The sequence below is a fragment of the Macaca fascicularis genome, chromosome 16 (genome assembly GCF_037993035.2).
Source record: "Macaca fascicularis isolate 582-1 chromosome 16, T2T-MFA8v1.1".
NCBI classification, from domain to species: domain Eukaryota; kingdom Metazoa; phylum Chordata; class Mammalia; order Primates; family Cercopithecidae; genus Macaca; species Macaca fascicularis.
The window spans coordinates 56,223,388-56,240,561 of NC_088390.1; the positions used below are offsets into that span (position 1 = coordinate 56,223,388).

The 17,174-nt window shown below is 51.0% G+C and overlaps 2 protein-coding genes and 1 long non-coding RNA gene across 20 annotated transcripts in view; 1 reads left to right on the top strand and 2 right to left on the bottom strand.

The window, feature by feature from the left end:
• Positions 1–2,857: 2,857 nt before the first annotated feature.
• On the bottom strand, positions 2,858–9,947 carry RSAD1 (radical S-adenosyl methionine domain containing 1). Of its 17 annotated transcripts, none has more exons than XR_012425674.1 (10): positions 9,783–9,947; positions 9,044–9,177; positions 8,722–8,926; positions 6,344–6,709; positions 6,080–6,143; positions 5,336–5,483; positions 5,066–5,120; positions 4,184–4,384; positions 3,934–4,083; positions 2,858–3,653 (listed from the first exon to the last, which is right to left on the bottom strand). XR_012425674.1 is itself a non-coding variant. In XM_005583672.4 (10 exons), exons 1-9 carry the CDS (start codon positions 9,915–9,917, stop codon positions 3,966–3,968), a joined length of 1,329 nt encoding a protein of 442 aa, XP_005583729.2. In that variant the 5' UTR covers positions 9,918–9,947; the 3' UTR covers positions 2,858–3,653; positions 3,934–3,965. The 17 variants fall into 17 exon arrangements, 6 of the variants coding, with proteins under 6 accessions (XP_005583729.2, XP_073875454.1, XP_073875451.1 ...); XR_012425684.1 differs by having other exon boundaries at positions 8,162–8,926; XM_005583672.4 differs by having other exon boundaries at positions 4,281–4,384.
• LOC141408799 (uncharacterized) lies at positions 9,819–15,670 on the top strand. 2 transcript variants are annotated; one of them, XR_012425686.1, is made up of 3 exons: positions 9,819–10,268; positions 13,688–14,196; positions 14,973–15,670. It is a non-coding gene; the product is annotated as an uncharacterized lncRNA (long non-coding RNA). The 2 variants fall into 2 exon arrangements; XR_012425685.1 differs by lacking the exons at positions 13,688–14,196; positions 14,973–15,670 and adding an exon at positions 10,824–11,130.
• The window catches only part of ACSF2 (acyl-CoA synthetase family member 2), a 47,983-nt gene continuing 44,578 nt past the window's right edge, over positions 13,770–17,174 (bottom strand). Inside the window, exons 12-16 of the mRNA XM_045376026.3 lie at positions 15,804–15,955; positions 14,567–14,708; positions 14,369–14,479; positions 14,107–14,175; positions 13,770–13,872 (exon numbers count right to left, since the gene is read on the bottom strand). Of these exons, the coding sequence (XP_045231961.2) occupies positions 13,822–13,872; positions 14,107–14,175; positions 14,369–14,479; positions 14,567–14,708; positions 15,804–15,955 (525 nt within the window). The 3' untranslated portion in view covers positions 13,770–13,821. The remainder of the gene's footprint in view (positions 13,873–14,106; positions 14,176–14,368; positions 14,480–14,566; positions 14,709–15,803; positions 15,956–17,174) is intronic.

A 17,174-nucleotide genomic window follows, 5' to 3' on the forward strand; every position in this document is an offset into this window, starting at 1 on the left:
TGTGGGAGGATCACTTAGCCTAGGAGTTTGAGGCTGCAGTGAGTTGCGATCCTAACATTGCACTCCAGCCTGGGGGACGCAGTGAGACCCTCACCCTCCCTATCCCCAAATTTGAGAGGTCTGGACTTTGCCTAATTTAAGAGGCAGACCACCTGACCTTGACCTACAGCAAGGAGAAAACAATGATGGGACAGAAAGTTCTGGATGCTCAGAAGTGTTATGCCAGGCCTTCTACTTACTGCTTATAGGACTTGAGTTGAGTTAGAGAGCCTCCATGAATGTCCCTATCTAAGATGGAAATGAAAAGGGCTGTCCTGTCGACCTCATACTACTCGGCAGCAGGGAGGGGTGGCTCAGGTGGAAGACTTTCAAATGATCAGTGCTCTACCTGCACGCAGAAGGTTTGGTGCTTCAAGCTGTAACCGCATACCCACATGTACTACACGTCCCCAACTTCATCACCAGAGGGGGTTGTTCACCCCTTTTACTCATGTCCATGTAGGGCAGGTGAAAAGATGACAACCCAGGTCCCACTATGGGGGAGGAGAAGCCCCCGATGGATGAGCCATGGAAGGGCTGGGATATGAAATGAAGGCCCCCCTTCCCACTTTGTCATGAGACACTGGAAATAGCCGTGTCTCCCTTTCCTCCTGCCCCCAGTCTCCTGGGATGGAAGGCAAAAAATGATTGTAATCAGGGTTCCCAAAAGGGAATGGTCACTAGGGTCATCTATGAGCATTGAAAAACTAGATTCCAGGGCTTCAACTCCAGGAGCTTCTGATTCATCTGGTGAAGGAAAGCCTAGACTGAGTCACAGAAGGTGATCTGTGCCACCCCCATTTGGCCCTGGCTCCTACCCAGCTCCTCTGCACAGGCCTCATGAGGTGTCCTGGCAGGGAGGGCCCGGACATCTCAGGTGGCACGAGCCCTGGCAGCTGGGAGAAACCTGAGTGGTCCCAGGTTATCTGATGGTGCACCTGCCTCAGCCCCGTGCTGGCTTCTTGAATGTCAAGATCAGGCGAAGTCTCAGGAAGCAGCTCCCTGAGCAGTACAGGTCACCCCACAGGCTGCCCCAGGGCCAGGCTTTCCAGGACAGCAGGGCCAATGGAGGTGGTAAGAAAAGGGTATTCTCCTGTCCTGCTCCTAGTCCCTCTGAACTAAACATGCTCCTGGCTCCCACGACCTGCCTGCACACCTTGACTGACAAGCCTGGAATTAATCTCTTTACACATCTGTCAACATGGCAATGAGTGCCTTGAGGGCCAGGACAGGTCTTGTTCCCCCCTGCATGCCCAGTGCAGTCCCTGGCACACCATTTGTGCTTGCTTAATATTTCATGAATAAAGGAGAGGTAGTAACACTTACCAAGTTACCACAGGGTCAAGGAAGGACTGATATTCACACCCACTGGGCACATGGGAAGCGCACGTGCTTACCTGAGAGGTGGGGAGGCCCCATTCTTAGTCACTCAGCTAGAGGCTGAGCTTAGCATGCCTCATTTGGCAGTGGTACTGGATTACTTCTGGCATCATGGTACCCTATGACATAAGGTATGAAACTTATGGAGCCTCTTCCCAGGAAAATGCCCCTCCCCACTCCCTCTGTCTCACACATATAAGATACAACTTCCAGGTTAAGAGTATCACCCCTTCACCAGGCACAATGACTCACATCTGTATCCCAGCACTTTGGGAGGCCAAGGTGGGAGGATCACTTGAGCTCAGGAGTTTGAGACCAGCCTGGGAAACATAGGGAGACCCTATCTCTACAAAAACTTAACAATTGGCCAGGCATAGTGGTGCACACCTGTAGTCTCAGCTACTTAGGAGGCTGAGGTGGGAGGATCGCTTGAACCCGAAAGGTCACAACTACAGTGAGCTGTGGTCATGGCATTCCAGCTTCAGCGACAGTGAGGCCCTGTCTCAAAAAAAAAAAAAAAAAAAAAAAAAAGTATCGCCCTTTAAAAACTGAAAAGCTCTTTTTTAATGGAGAAAGGCTAAAATTGTCTATGATTGTATGTTGTTAATGAATTTATTTATTTATTTTAAGACGGAGTCTCACTGTCACAGGCTGGAATGCAGTGGCACAATCTCAGCTCACTGCAACCTCCGCCTCCCAGGTTCAAGCGATTCTCCTGCCTCAGCCTCTCAAGTAGCTGGGACTACAGGTGCGTGCCACCATGCCCGGCTAATTTTTGTATTTTTGGGGGACGGGGGGGTAGACAAGGGGTTTTGCCATGTTGGCTAGGCAGGTCTTGAACTCTTGACCTCTTATGATCCACCTGCCTCGGCCTCACAAAGTGCTGGGATTACAGGCGTGAGTCACTGTGCCTGGCCTGATGTCTACAACTTTTAAATTATTCAGAAAAAAAAAATTATACACACATATTTATCTAAAGATGAAGTAAGTGTGGCCAAAAATTAACAATTGATGAATCTATAGGGTGACCACGAAGTCTGGAAACATTTTATTTTTTGGAGACAGTCTTGCTATGTTGCCTAGGCTGGTCTCAAACTCTTGGGCTCAAGTGATTCTCCCCGTCTTGGCCTCCCAAAGTGCTGGGATTATAGGCATGAGCCACCCCGTCTGGCCTACCATATTTTTCAATAGATTGAAGATGTTCTTGATGGCATTATGAATATTTGCCTATTTCCAGACTTTACGGATACATAATAGACAAAGGATATATAGCCTCCATTGAACTATTCTTTCATCTTTTCTGTAGGTCTGAAATCCTTCAAAATAAAATGTAGTGAGTGGGGAAAGGAATCTCAGCCCTAGGGTAAGCTTCTAGTCCCGAAATCAGTATTCCACACTCTAGGAAAGAGCTCAGACAAAGGAGAGGACCACAGTCAAGGCAGGCTCCAGATGTGTTTATTAGGCTATTGAATAGAACCATGTGACCATTTCTGTAGGTAAAAGGACAAAGGAGAATTACAAACACTTTGGGTCTTTCCCGAATTCTCTCCCCTTTCTCTGGGCAACTCCACCCACCTTCACTCTCAAAGGAAAGGCACAGGGGGAAGGAAGTGGGTTAGGGGACTCAGGAGAGTCTGTGTGGCTCCTACCACCCCAAACTTATTCTGGTTTCCCGAAGATAAGAGGCAAGGCTTGCTCTGATCTTTTCCAGTTCTCAGAGTCCAGCAGGCCACTGTGCTGGACACATCCATGGATCCACCAACATACATCAGTCCTTCTGTGTTCTCTCCTGCATAGTAGAGGCTGGAAGCCTAAGAACTATATTCCTCAGAATTTCCTGCCAGCCAGGATTTGCTTTAAAGTCCACTAATGAGAGGCACTTCTAGAAACCATGATTCCTTTTCCAGCAGTAGCAGACAGTAGGCATGAGTTTTGGAGCATCTTCTGAGCATTTTCCTGTACATCATCTGCTTTTGTGCAGCTGGAAGCTAAGACCATCAGCAGGAGTTTTCTGTGCCTCCTGCACGTTGCTGATTTCTGACAGTTGCTACTGGCTTTCTCCAATTTTCACTTCTCTATCCCTTTCAGTGGTTTTATAAATACTTCCTTCCTATAGTAGATCCCTTCCTGCTTATATTAATAATACCTAGAGGGGACATGGTTTTCCTGACTCATCCAGCTGTCGTAGGACCTTACTCCAAAGTAAGGAAGGCTTCTCTTGGGGAGGTAATTTCCTGTAGAAAGATTTCCAAACACTGTCATTATTTAATGCCAAAAAGGTAAACAGAAGCTGATGTGGGTGGTAAGCAATTCCTAGCCATGGAACACATGCTGGCCTGTGAGTCCTGAGATGCTGAATGGGATGCCAGTTCCCCGACCAGAAATATCCTCCCATCTACCTCACTGCTGCCATTCCCCTGGGGATGTCAGGGGGCAATGACCACATAGAGCAGAGACGGCACCTGACAATGGAGAAGAGATGTCTGAAGTACCGACCCAGCTCTCAAAACCCACCTGGAGTTACCCTGGAACACAGGAACATTTGGTCATCCTCCTGGCACAGGGGAGGGGGTTCTCTGCTGCCAGGCCTCTTGGAGCTGAGGCAGGAGGGTCAGCAAGAGAGAGTCCAGCACAGCCAGACCCTCCCAGGAACAGCGAAGACCCCTGGAAAACCAAGAGGCCTGAAGGTGACTACTTCATCTTACCAATTTCAAGCCATCCCCCAGCAGGGCCAAGCCCCCAGCACCCGCAGGCCCCTCCTTACCAGTCAGTCTTTCTCACTTCTCCTGGGTCTGTGGAGAGCTGTAGTCAGGGCTCCCTGAGATGCCTCAGCCCCCTCTGCCTGGCACCCCCCAACACACCTGTGATCCAGCTGCAGTAGGCCCTGCTCCAGCAGCTCCTGCACCTCCTTGTTCGCTCCAAACACATCACACAGGGTCAGCTGGGGCTCAAACTGCTGCCAGTGCTGGGGAAGCCAGAGGGTCAGAGGTGGGGGAGCTGGCCTGGCTACTCTGGGCCACGTAGTTGGGGTGTGGAGAGAGGTAGGGGAGGGTCCAGCCCAGCATGGAGATCTCAGCAGCTGACATGCATGAAACCAGAACCAGGCCAATGGGCCAGCAGGGAGGAGGGCACCTTCACTCCTATTCTACTGAGGCTGGAACCCAGCTTCCAGCCAGGCCAGGCCTTCCTCTATTCCTCCTCTCTTCCCTCCCCTCTCAGCCAGCTCCAGCCAGGGCTTTATGGCTCTGACTTTATCCAGAGAAGCTCTGGGTTTGCTTGATCATTATCTACTGTGCTTCCTATGAGAGGTTTCAGTGCTCCTTAAAAACAAGTGGAAACCTTTTATCTATCTATTGCTTCAAAGAGCTCAGAAAATTGAGGCTGAGAGAGGTGAAAGGATTTGTGTCCAAGGTTGCAGTAAAATGTGGGCTGGAACTTGGGTCTCTGCAGCCCTGGTCTCGGGTTCTTAGCTATGCGCCACTGCTCACTGCTTCTGCTCATCAGGCCTCAGCTGGACCCGGGCCCCACTTCTAGCTGCCAATCTCACAGAAATTGGAGGTGTATGTGTGTCGGGGGGTGGAAGGGAGGGGGCACTGATTCTGCAAGACTTAGGAGGGAGTTGTGTGCAAGAATCCCAACTCCTTACCTGGTGAGTGATCCCCACATCAGTGCGTAAACCCAGGGCCAAAACTTCCTCCAGCCTCAAAGAAAAATCATCAAGGAGTCTTAGAGAGGAGGCCTGTGGGCCTCCCATTCTCCAAATTCCTCACTGGGATGCATTTAGAGGTTAACAGGGACCATACAGTATGTGGCAGGGCAGGGGCCAGGGCAAGGCAGGAAATAAAAGATGTACAAATAGAGGTGGTCCTGGGGTGTGGGGACCCTGGGGGAGAGCCCTGTGCCCTTGGATGCTCACAGCTCCAGCCTGCCCAGGGGGACACGCTTCCGGGTGCCATGGCCGAACATCATCACCTCCTTCATCCAGTTGTCAGGCTCCAGTGTCTGGATGCGAGCCTCCCGGGTGTGGCTTCCAGCCCCCTGGGGCATAAATCGCCCATGGGCCCCTGACAACATCAACAACCATCCCCACATTAATGGCTGTTAATACTATGTGCCTACCAGATTTAAATCATGTGCTCCCTAGAGCAACTGCCTCTAACACACTGGAAATGTAAATTCTTTTTATTTTTTTTTTTGAGATGGTATCTCACTATGCTGCCCAGGCTGGTCTTGGACCCCTGGGGTCAAGTGATCTTCCCACCTCAGCTTCCCAAGTAGCTCGGATTAGAGGCACGAGACACCAGGCCCTTTTCTCTTTTTTCTTTTTAAATCATCTATCCCAAAATGCCAAGACATATAAATTCTTAGGCTCTCCTCCAGCCCTGTCCAGTTGGAAATTCTGGAGGTGGGGCCCAGCAGCCTGGGTTTTAACAAGCCCTCCAAGAGATTCTCACACACACTAAAGGCTGAGAACCGCAGTGCAAGGTGCGACATTAAGCCCCTTATAATTCATGCTCAACAGTTCTATAGGGAGGTATTATTTTTTTGCCACATTTTACATATGAGAAAATAGAGGCTTGGAGAGGTTAATGTGGCCCAAGATCACACAGCCACGACACTCCTCTCCTGAGTCATTCTTTCTGTAGTTCACAGGACTCACCAGGCCCAATGCCAAGGTACTGACCACACTGCCAGTAAGTCCAATTGTGGGTACTGAGCGCCCCCTGCGGGGAGGGAGGAAATAGTGCAGAGTGAAGAGGGTGGGTCTAGTTTCTGCTTAGGTAAGGGGCCCCAGGTTAGAATGTCCCACCATCTCAGGCCTGAGAGCACCCAGTCAGGATCCTTCTCTTTAGAAGGTCACAATGCCCCGGTCACACTGCAGTCTGCTCATCCTCCACCTCCAGCCACCAGCCCCAGAACTTACATTCCGGGCAAAGTTGGACACCTCATACTGGCGGAAGCCAGCCTCCCGAAGGACAGCCCGGCCCCTCTGGTACATCTCAGCTGCGAGCTCCGGGTCAGGGGCTGGAAGGACACCCTGCTGCACCTGGGCGAAGAGTGCGGTGCCCCGCTCCAGGGACAGCTGGTAGAGGGAGAGGTGGTCGTCACAGTGGTGCAGCAGTTCCTGTAGCTGCCCAAGCCACGGCCCCACCTGCTGGGCCGGCAGCCCCAGCATGAGGTCCACAGACACGCGCCCGGGAAAGAGGCGCCGGGCCTCTGCCAGCGTCCGCAGAGCATCGCAGGCCGAGTGCGTCCGTCCCAGCAGCCGGAGCTCAGTGTTATCTAGGGACTGGGAAAAGAGGGTGGGTGTAAGCTCAGAGAGAGAAAAGAACGCTCCACCCCATTGTAGACACAGAAACAGGGAGAACACAGCATGTGGCAGGCAGCTGGAAGGCAGGAGCTGGAAGGCTGGCACCAAGAGCTGCCCTTCACAGAAGGGTTGCTGTGTGCGAAGCACCTTTATGTAGTGTCTAATTTAATCTTTGTAACCTCCTTTGTAACCCTCCAATATTAGTTCTACTTTACAGATGAGAAAACTGTGGTTCAGAGGTGTTAAGCAACTTGCCCAAGGCCATGTAGTTGCAAAGTTCGACCTGGAATTTAGGACCGTCCGACTCCAAAATTAACAGTCTTTATTTACTTTACTTTTCATTTTTAAATAATTCTAGCCTATAGAAAAGTTGAAAGGACATCACAAAAAAAAAAAAAAAACCTTCATCTAGATTCACCATTTGTCCAGATTTCTTTCTAAACATACATACATGTGATTATGCTGAATCATAGTTAAGTTATAAACCAGCACTGTCCAAAAGAACTTTCTGCAATGGTGGAAATGTTCAGTATCTGTATTGTCCAATATGAAAGGTAGTAGCCACATGTGGTTATTTAAATTTAAGCGAATTAAACTTAACTTACCACATTTCAAATGCTCAGTAGTCTGTGGCTAGTGGCCACTATATTGAATAGCAGTTATAGATATTATACTCCCTAACCTCTAAATACTTAGGTGTGTATTTCCTAAAGAACAAGGACACTCTCTTACATAACCGCAATCCAATTACAGAGTTCAGGGAATGCAACATTGACACAACACCATTACATAATACACTGTCATATTCAAATTTGGCTAATGGTCCCAATAACATCTACTGTAGTAATTTCCTCCTTCCTCCCCAGTCAGGGGCCACACATTGTATTCAGCTGTCTCTTTTGTCTCCTTTAGATTCTCAGCCTTTGTCTCTCATGACATTGACATTTTTGAAGAATACAGGCCAGTTGTTTAAAATGCATAATTTAATGAATTTAAATACATCATGTATGATTATTATAATTATTATTTAAATGAATTATTTAAAATGAATAATTTCTAGAGATTGGCTGTATAACATTGCTTATAGTTAACAGTGCTGTACATTTAAAAATCTGTTAAGAGGGTAGATCTCATGCTGTCTGTTTTTACCACAATAATTTTGTAAAAGTCTCTTAATTCAGGGTTTCCTGATGTTTCCTCACAATTAGATTCAAGATATGCACTTTGGGGTAAGAATATCTTAGAAGTGATGTGTTTCTCTCAGTATATCCCATCAGAACAAAGCCCACAACCCAGAAGTCCTATGGAAATATCAGAGCTCAACCTGAGAGGACTAAGGTTTCTCCCTACTTAAAAACCTTCAATGGCTACCTATCATTACTAGGACAAAACCCAGACTCCTTAGTAGACATCAAAGGTTTTGGACTTTACCTTGCAGCCTTGTCTCCAGCCTCTCCAGTCACAAGGAATGACTCACAGCTCCCCCAAAACATGCCAGGCTCTTCCATGTCCTGTGTCGTTTCCCCCACACTCCCTCACCTGGTGAACTCCTCTTCATTCAAACATCATCTCCTCCAGAAAAGTTTCAGTAATTTCATCAGAGTGACCTCCCTTCAGGTTGTACTCCGGAAGCCTTTTATAGAGACTCCCTTTACAGGTGGCATTTACCATGCTGCAATAATCTGGCTACATGTCTGCATCCCCCATGTCTCCAGTCACGTAGCAAATCCTTTTTGACCACCTACAATGTGCCAGGCACTATGGTGGGTGCTTGAAATAGAAAAGCCACACCTGATCCTTTCTCATGAAGTTTGTGCTCTATGACAGCAGCAGACAATTAAGGAGTTACAAAAGTGTCACACTAGGCCCTATTGTGTCCCTGGCACCCAGAATGTGCTCAATCAATGTCTGTCCAATGAATGAATGTGACCAAAGAGGAGATAGCACTGAAGGGCAGGGTGCACTGGGATGGGCTGGGTGCCATGGGTTACCTGGAGGCCTATGGACAACCTGTTGACCCCTGCTGCCCCAAACTCTGCCAGTCTGGAGCCTGGAGTTGAAGTGGGATTAGCCTCCAATGTGACTTCCGAGTCTGCAGGCAGGTGGGCTGTCTGTGCCACAGCTTCCAGGACAGCAGCCACCGTGTGGGGACTGGCTAGACTGGGAGTCCCCCCACCAAAGAACACAGACTCCACCCTGGGGAAAGAGGATGGAGAAATGAGACCTGGGGGAGCCCTCGGGGATGCCTGCACCTATCCCCCACTACTCCTCCAAATAATTCCCAAAACGCTGCCTACAGCCCCCACTACCCACCGTTGCACCCCGCTGAGCCGCAGCAGCGTCTGCGCTTCGGTCACCAGACACTTCTGCATGGCAGCCTCCTCTACGCCGCGAGGGATGTACTTGTTGAAGTTACAGTAACTGCAGCGCTTCTCGCAGTAAGGCCACTGGGGGCAGTGGGTGCAGGTGCACGGTGAGAGCTGCCCTGGCCACTTCCAGGGTTTAGTCGCACACATCCCCAACCCCATCCCCACCCCCATCCCGAGGTCCTTCCACAGTAGCTAGGACATCTAGGCCACACAACTCCCCAAGGCAGTCGCACTGGGGTTATTATATCCACTTCAATGTGAGAAAACTGAGGCTCACTCCTTTGTTACGCTGCCTCTTCCAACCAGCAGACGTCAGGAAGGAACTCAATCCAAGCTCTTTCTGGGATCAAAGAATTTGCATACAATTTTCCTACGGGCCATTTTCCCAGCTACCGAATCAGAACACGGCTCTTAAAAAAATTTGTCTTGCTAAGAGGAAAACTGTTGTGAAATCTGAACCATTTGGTCAGTCACCGAGCTGGTGAGAAGCAGAGACTTCAGGTTTCTGTACCAAGTCATTTCCCTGCCAAGGCACCGGGTCCCATCCCAGACCTCGTACGGGGGCACGGAAACACGGCAGGCGGGTTCATAGAGTGACAAGCCGCCACCTGGGTTTTCGACCGCCACGGTCACGGCCACCAATGCGGCCACACACTGCGGGCTCCGCCCCCGCCCTTACTCACGTGTACGTAAAGCGCCGCGCGCCGGCCCGCAGGCTCAGGACTCGGGGACCCTCCTGCGCCCTCCACGCGGCGGCGCCTCTGGGCCGCTCTGGCTGCTGCCGCCCAGCCGCGGGCCCGGGCTCCGGGGAGCGCCATGGCGCCCAGCGTGGCGCGGGGCACAGACCCGAGTAAGAGACGCGCGCAGGGCTCACTGTGAGTCCGGAGCCGGCGGAAGGAAGAGGGGCTGCGTGACCGCGCGCCGAGAGGGCCCGGGCCCGGGGCTGCGGCGCCACCTGTCGGCGCCCGGGCGCTCACCGCGGCCGCCTGTCGGTTCTTTCCCCAGTCCGCCGAGCGGACTGCCTGCCTTTTGGCACCGTGTGCCCGGACGAGTTCCCGGACCCATCCAGGAGCTCTTAGTTCAGTCAATTCCTTGACATTTGACGTGCCTGGCTCAGAACTGGGCGCTGGGGACATCTAGGTGCGCAAAGCCAGGTTGCCTTCTGACAGGTAAGCCAACCGGCCAGGACAGGCAAGGCTTAATTAATTCCTTGCCTGCTGGACACCAGAGCCGTGCGCCCAGTGCTGTGAGGTCATCTGTTACAAGAGTGTGGGAGTCAGTAGGGGAGAAGAGGCACTTGGGCTGGATCTTGCTTTTAATTTCATTAAAAAATATTTGGGAGAGGGGAGGTCTTGAACTCCTTGGCCTCAAGCGATCCTGCTGCCTCAGTATCCGGAGTAACCAAGGATTGTACTGGCATGAGCCACCACCAGGGCTATGCGCTGGATCTTGGAGGAGCAGAAAATCCCAGGGGCAATTGGCTTGGCCGGGAGAGTAGACTGTTTTGGGTCAGGTCAACCCAAGCATCTGGAGGTGTACGTGCTGGGAGGACAGTCAGATGGTATGTGCAGGAGAGACAGCACAGGGGAACGCCTGGGGAAGCAGGCACCTGAAGAACTGTCCCACAAAGCAGAAACATCATGGGCTTCAGAGGCAGGCGGTGCAGGACAGTTCTCCCAGTGGCCTTGAACTGACCTGGTTCTCCCCTCCTTTCTTGCTTGTAGTTCTCGAGAATAACTGTAGATGCCTGTAATCTCAGCACTTTGGGAGGCCGAGGCGGGCAGATCACTTGAGATCACAAGTTCAAGACCAGCCTACCCAACATGCTGAAACCCCGTCTCTACCAAAAATACAAAAATTATCCAGGCGTGGTGGTGGCCACCTGTAATCCCAGCTACACAGGAGGCTGAGCAGGGAGAATCCCTCGAACCTGGGAGGCAGAGGTTGCAGTGAGCTGAGACAATGCCACTGCACTCCAGCCTGGGTGACGAAGCAAGACTCTGTCTCAATAAATAAATAAATAAAACTGTAGAGTGTGCAGAGAATGCAGCATCCTGAGGGAAGGAAGGTCTGGCCAGCACAGCCATGCCCTGTTCCAGTCCCCCTAGAAAAAGGATGTCCTTCAGCACTTCAGCCCAACATGTCACATGGCCTCAGGGTATAAAACCCAGGGCGGAAGCCGGGCGAGGTGGCTCACTCCTGTAATACCAGCACTTTGGGAGTCCAATGAGGGCAGATCACAATGTCAGGAGATTGAGACCACCCTGGCTAACACAGTGAAACCCCATGTCTACTAAAAATACAAAAAACTAGCCGGGCGTGGTGGTGTGCACCTGTAGTCCCAGCTGCCCGGGAGGCTGAGGCCAGAGAATTGCTTGAACCTGGGAGGCTGAAGTTGCAGTGAGCCCAGATCGTGCCACTGCACTCCAGCCTGGGAGACAGAGTGAGACTCTGTATCAAACAAACAAACAAAAAACAGGGCAGGCTGGTTTCTGGGGTCCCTCACTTCAGTACAAGTCTGGCTGGCTGGGCGTGTTGGCACACACCTGTTATTGCAACACTTTGGGAGGCCGAGGCGGGTGGATCACCTGAGGTCAGAAGTTCAAGACTAGCCTGGCCAACATGGCGAAACTCTTGTCTCTACTAAAAAAAAAATAAAATAAAAAAATAGCTGGACATGGTAGTGCACGCCTGTAATCCCAGCTATTAGGGAGGCTGAGGCAGGAAAATTGCTTGAATCCCGGTGTTCACACCACTGCACTCCAGCCTCGGTAAAAGAGCGAGACTCCATCTCAAAACAAACAAACAAACCAACAAAAAAAAAAGTCGGGCATGCGCAGATGACAGTCCATCCCCCATCTGCCTCAGCAGTTTTCCTGAGCCTTAGGGGTCCAGCTCCAAATAAATCCCAGCCTTCTGTTGTCCCTTACTGCCTACCTATAGGTAATAAACACACTGCATGTCCCTTGTGTTTACCTCACTGGACTCAGCGTTATGTAACTTGTGGGTGTTCACCTCACTGGACTTTGACAAGTTGGTAACCAGTGTGCAGTGAACCTGCTTAACAGACAGCTGGGTTCTGATCCAGCGGTGCGACCTTGAGCAAGATACTGAACCTCCCTGAGTTTCTGTTGGGTCATTTGTGAAGTGGGACCAATGGCTACTTGATAGGATTGTTGGGAAGATTTGGAGACAAAATAATGTGAAAATACCTAGCCTAGAGACTGGTACCGAAAGTACCTTAAACCTATGTTCATTTCTGAAAAAGTTAAGAGGAGGCTGCTGCTGCTTTGGGCAGGCATGCTGGGAGGTAAGGGGGCAGGCACGCTGGGAGGTACGGGGGCAGGCACGCTGGGAGGTAAGGGGGCAGGCACACTGGGAGGTAAGGGGGCAGGCATGCTGGGAGGTAAGGGGACAGGCAGGAGGCAAGTTTCCATTCCTGTGAGCTGGGAACCTATGTGCCTTTTGGAACTCAGCTGTTTTTATTTCTTAGGTCAAGGTACAACCTGCTTTATCTGGCCCTGCCTACTAGGGATGCCCCAGGTTCACCAATCAAAACAAATAAAAAATAAAAATGAGGCTGGTTGGTGAGGAAGGGGGCTGGGGATGGGAGATAATAGTTAAAGAGTATGGGGTTTCTTTCTTAGGTGATGACAATGTTTAAAATTGACTGTGGTGATAGTTATACACATTTGTGAATATACTAAAGACCACTGAATTCTATACTTTAAATGGTGGATTGTCCCAGCACTTTGAGAGACTGAGGTAGGAGGATTGCTTGAGCCCAGGAGTTCTAGACCAGCCTGGGCAAAATAACAAGATCCTGTCTCTACAAAAAGATGTTTAAAAATTAGTTAGACATGGTGGCACATTCCTACAGTCCCAGCTACTCAGGAGGCTGAGGTGGGAGGACTGCTTGAACCAAGGAGTTTGAGGCTGCAGTGAGCTATGATCATGTCACTGCACTCCAGCACGGGTGACAGAATGAGATCCTGTCTCTAAAAAACGGGGGAGGGGTGAGTGAACTGGATAGTATGTGAATTATATCTCAATCAAGCCGTTATATATATATAAAAGAATACTTCTTGCTAGACTAATCTGGCAACAATGTGAAAAAGAATTAAATTAGAGTATATTAAAAATAAAAAATTGGGGCCAGGCACAGTGGCTCATGCCTGTAATCCCAGCACTTTGGGAGGCTGAGGCAGGCAGATTGCTTGAGGTCAGGAGTTTGAGGACCAGCCTGGCCAACATGGTGAAACCTCGCCTCTACTGAAAATACAAAAATTAGTGGGGGTAGTGGTGGGTACCTGTAATCCGAGCTACGTGGGAGGGTGAGGCAGGAGAATCACTTGAATCTGGGAGGCAGAGGTTGCGTGAGCTGAGATTGCACCACTACACTCCTGCCTGGGTGACTCCGTCTCAAAAAACAACAACAAAAATGGGTTGGTATCTCAAAGGGATACCAAGGGTGAGGGTTAAATTAAGTAGATAATCCACATCAAGGTGCTCTGCACTCTCAATGACAAGGAATAGGAGGTCTGAAAGTGCTAGTTTCCCTCAGTGTCTTCCCTTCTCCATCCCATAGGAGCTGCCAAGAGAGCCCACCAGCAAGAGGCCAAAGAAAACAGAAGCTCTTTATGCCAAATCACAAGGACAGACAAGGGGAGTACGGAGGATGGACAGGAGGAGGGCCTGGGCAGACCCTTCCTCCCTCTTTATTCACAGATTTAGATGTCGTTCCATCTGCTCTCGAAGTTTGAATTTCTGGATCTAGAGGAAAGAAAAAGGAGTTAGGGTGACCAACTGTCTTGGTATGCCCAAGAATAAGGGGTTTCTCAGGCTTTTAGTGCCAAAACAGGGAAAGTCCCCAGGCAAACCAGGATTAGGTGACTTGGTCACCCTACTGCCAGCCTCTCCACACCCATTGCTGAAGCAAACAGAGGTGGGGCCCCATGGGACCCCAGAGCCCAGGCTGCCCTCCCCAGTCTCCTTCACCTTACACACCTTTCCTGAAGTGGTGAGGGGGTAGTTTGTGACGAACACGATGTACCTCGGAATCTTGAAGTGAGAGATCTGCAGACCAGAGGGAGGGAGGTAAGGCGTGAGGCTGGGCAAGCTCACAGGGGTATGGGAAGGGGACCGGGGCTGGCTTGGCCGGGAGTCAGCTTCGTCGAGGGCAGAGCAGCCCCCACCCCAGGCCGGTTGGCAGAGGAGTGGGCGAACAAAGAACCGAGCAGCATCAGCTTGGTTGGGCGGAGGCTCCCACCTTCCCTTTGCAGAAAGCTTTCATCTCCTCCGCCGTGGTCTCCTCCCCGTCCTTCAGCCGAATGCAGGCACAAATCTCTTCCCCCATCCGATCGTCCTTCACTCCCACGACCTTCCAGGGCCAGGGAAAAGTATCAGACATCACCTGTTTCATGTGTGTTTCCTGTTTCTGGGGGCTCACCTGAGCCGGGTGCCTCACCTGCACTTCCTGCACCTTCGGGTGCGTGTGAAAGAAGTCCTCGAGCTCTGCGGGGTAGATGTTCTCACCACCCCGGATGATCATATCCTTAGAGCGGCCCACGATCTTGCAGAAGCCCTGTTCGTTCATTGTGGCGATATCTCTGTAAGGAAAGCCCAGGGGCGACCTGTCACCTCTGCCTTGTTCACTCACTTGCTTGCTCACTCATGAAACATTTATTGACCACCTACTGTGTGTCTTCCACTGCTCTAGACTCTGGGAGACATAGCAGGAACAAGACACAGTCTCTGGAATTAATAGTCTAGTAAGGGGAAGGGAGGCAGACAAATACAAACCAATACCTATAACATATTCTCTCTCTTTCTCTTTCTCTCTCTCAACATATCTATACATATGCTTTTCACAGCTGGCTTCTTTCCGGGTCTCAACTCAAATGTCTCCTGACATCTTCTCTGTCCACTCAATCTAAGGGAAGCTCCCCTCCCCACCACAGCCACTCTTTCTCCTATAACCCTATTTTATTTTCTTGGTGTTTTTTGTTTGTTTGTTTGTTTTTGAGATGGAGTCTTGCTCTGTCGTGCAGGCTGGAGTGCAGTGGCACGTTCTCAGTTCACTGCAACCTCCACCTCCCAGGTTAAAGCGATTCTCCTGCATCAGCCTCCTGAGTAGCTGGGACTACAGGCACGCGCCACCATGCCTGGCTAATTTTTGTATTTTTAGTATAGGTGGGGTTTCGCTGTGTTGGCCAGGCTAGTCTCGAATTTCTGACCTGATGTGATCCACCCGCCTCAGCCTCCCAAAGTGCTGGGATTACAGGTGTGAGCCACTGTGCCTAGCCTATTTTCTTGGTGTTATTTATCAATGTCAGGCATCATCTGTCTTCCTCCAAAAAAAGGATCCTTCTCATCTTACTTTCCTCTGGACCTCCAGCGGTGAGAACAGTGCTAGCACATAAGGAATTCTAATAAGAATTTGCTGAGCTAACAAATGAGTATGAGTGACTGAATCTGGACTCAGCTTTTGCAGCTGCTGGTGTAGGATGATGACCCAGTTGATTTCTTCTGTGCTATGTATGATCATCCCCACCATATACATTTTGGAAATTAAGTCTCCAGCATGTGAGGGGTCATCTTGATACCCACATCCTCACGGTGCCAGGTTAATGTTCCCGGCTCAGCCTCAAGACCTCCAGCCTCCCCTCAGCAGCCAGAGCCTCCACCCCGCCCTGCCTTCTCACCCTGTCCGATACCACTTGTCCTGATCCACTGCTTCCCCCGTCTTCTGAGGCTCGCCCCAGTAGCCCAGCATGACGCAGTACCCTCGGATGCACAGCTCCCCGGGCGTGTTCAGCTCTGCCAGCATCCCCGCCTCCATGTTCATGATCCGGGCCTGGGACAGGACAGCCTCAGGTTGGGGCTTCCTGTCCTCTTGCTTCAGCATAGGTGGTCCTCGGAAATGGAGAGAGCTTTGCCTGCTCTCAACCCCCCAACTCAAGCACCTGGAATGAGGCCCCCTGGCTCTGCCTATCCCCATCCAGAGAAGGGAGACAAAGGCTAGAGTCGACCCAAAGCCAGTCAGAGACCTGAGCTGGGCATGAAAGAAGAGCTGAGGCCCAAGCTGGGAGTGCTGAGGAAACAGAGCAGGCAGGCAGCTGCTGCAAAGAAAGAGGTCTGTGGACTGCAGAGCCAGCTGAAGAATTATAAACTGTGGAGAGGAGAAGGGAGTCTCCTCTTACTTCCCATTAAACAGCAAATAAGCCAAAGAGGGTAAGGCATGGCAACACCATGTGAATAGGAGAGGCAGAGTCTGAAAGTCCGGTAGAGCAAAGAGCCATGGCCACTGTGCCAAGGAAAGCTGAACCTCCATGTGCCTCAGTGTCTGCATCTGTGAAACGGGGTAAGTGATGTCTGCCCCTGTTTCCCTTCCAGGTGAGCATCCTAGTGAGAATGGCAGTGCAGCTGTAGGACACACGGGAGGGAGCTCACATCCCTACTCAAACCCTGGGTACAGGGCTGCTCTGGCGGGAGGGCAGGGCATATTCACACCAGGATAGTGGTCAGCACCAGCAGAAGCAGCTACTTATGCACAGGGGCAGCAATCCCCCAGGGGTGGGAGCAGAAGGGTGCAGGGGAAATCAGGAGCCAGCTGACACAGCCCCAGTGTTAGAGCAGGAAAGGAGGCATGGCTGGGGTTTAAGATTGAGATGCACTCTGGGGCAACCTTTGAGGGGCAAAGGGACCCCCCTAAAGGGATAGGCTGCTTGAGAAATGAAGTGTTTATGCCAAGCAAGAAGAGAAACTCTGCTAAAGCGAGAGGCGGGGACCACTGGAGGAAAAGAAGCTATGTAGGAAAACTCTCTGTGCTCTGGCTTCTCTTTGAGGCTACCCTGGCTGCCCTGAAACAGACAGTGGGCTTGGCAAAAACACACCTCAGACAGGAAGGGAGGCTGCGGAGAAGTTCAGCTGGCAGCGGCTCACAGCCACCGTTCCAGCTTTCCCCCTTTCATGCTTAGCCCACAGAGAACGCTCCAGGCCAGGCCTAGCACACCGCTGCTGCTGGGGAGCTCTAGGCATCCTGAGTGAGCCATTTGGCTCTCTCACTAAAAGCA

Bases quoted from the DNA above. Each gene is read 5' to 3' on its own strand.
- RSAD1 (XM_005583672.4), bottom strand. From the start codon at position 9,917: ATGGCGCTCCCCGGAGCCCGGGCCCGCGGCTGGGCGGCAGCAGCCAGA. The intron at 6,144-6,343 runs GTAAGTTCTGGG...CCCTCCCCGCAG, and splicing joins TGTCCAACTTTGCCCGGAAT to GGGGCGCTCAGTACCCACAA. The intron at 5,484-6,079 runs GTGAGTCCTGTG...TGATGTTGTCAG, and splicing joins GTACCTTGGCATTGGGCCTG to GGGCCCATGGGCGATTTATG.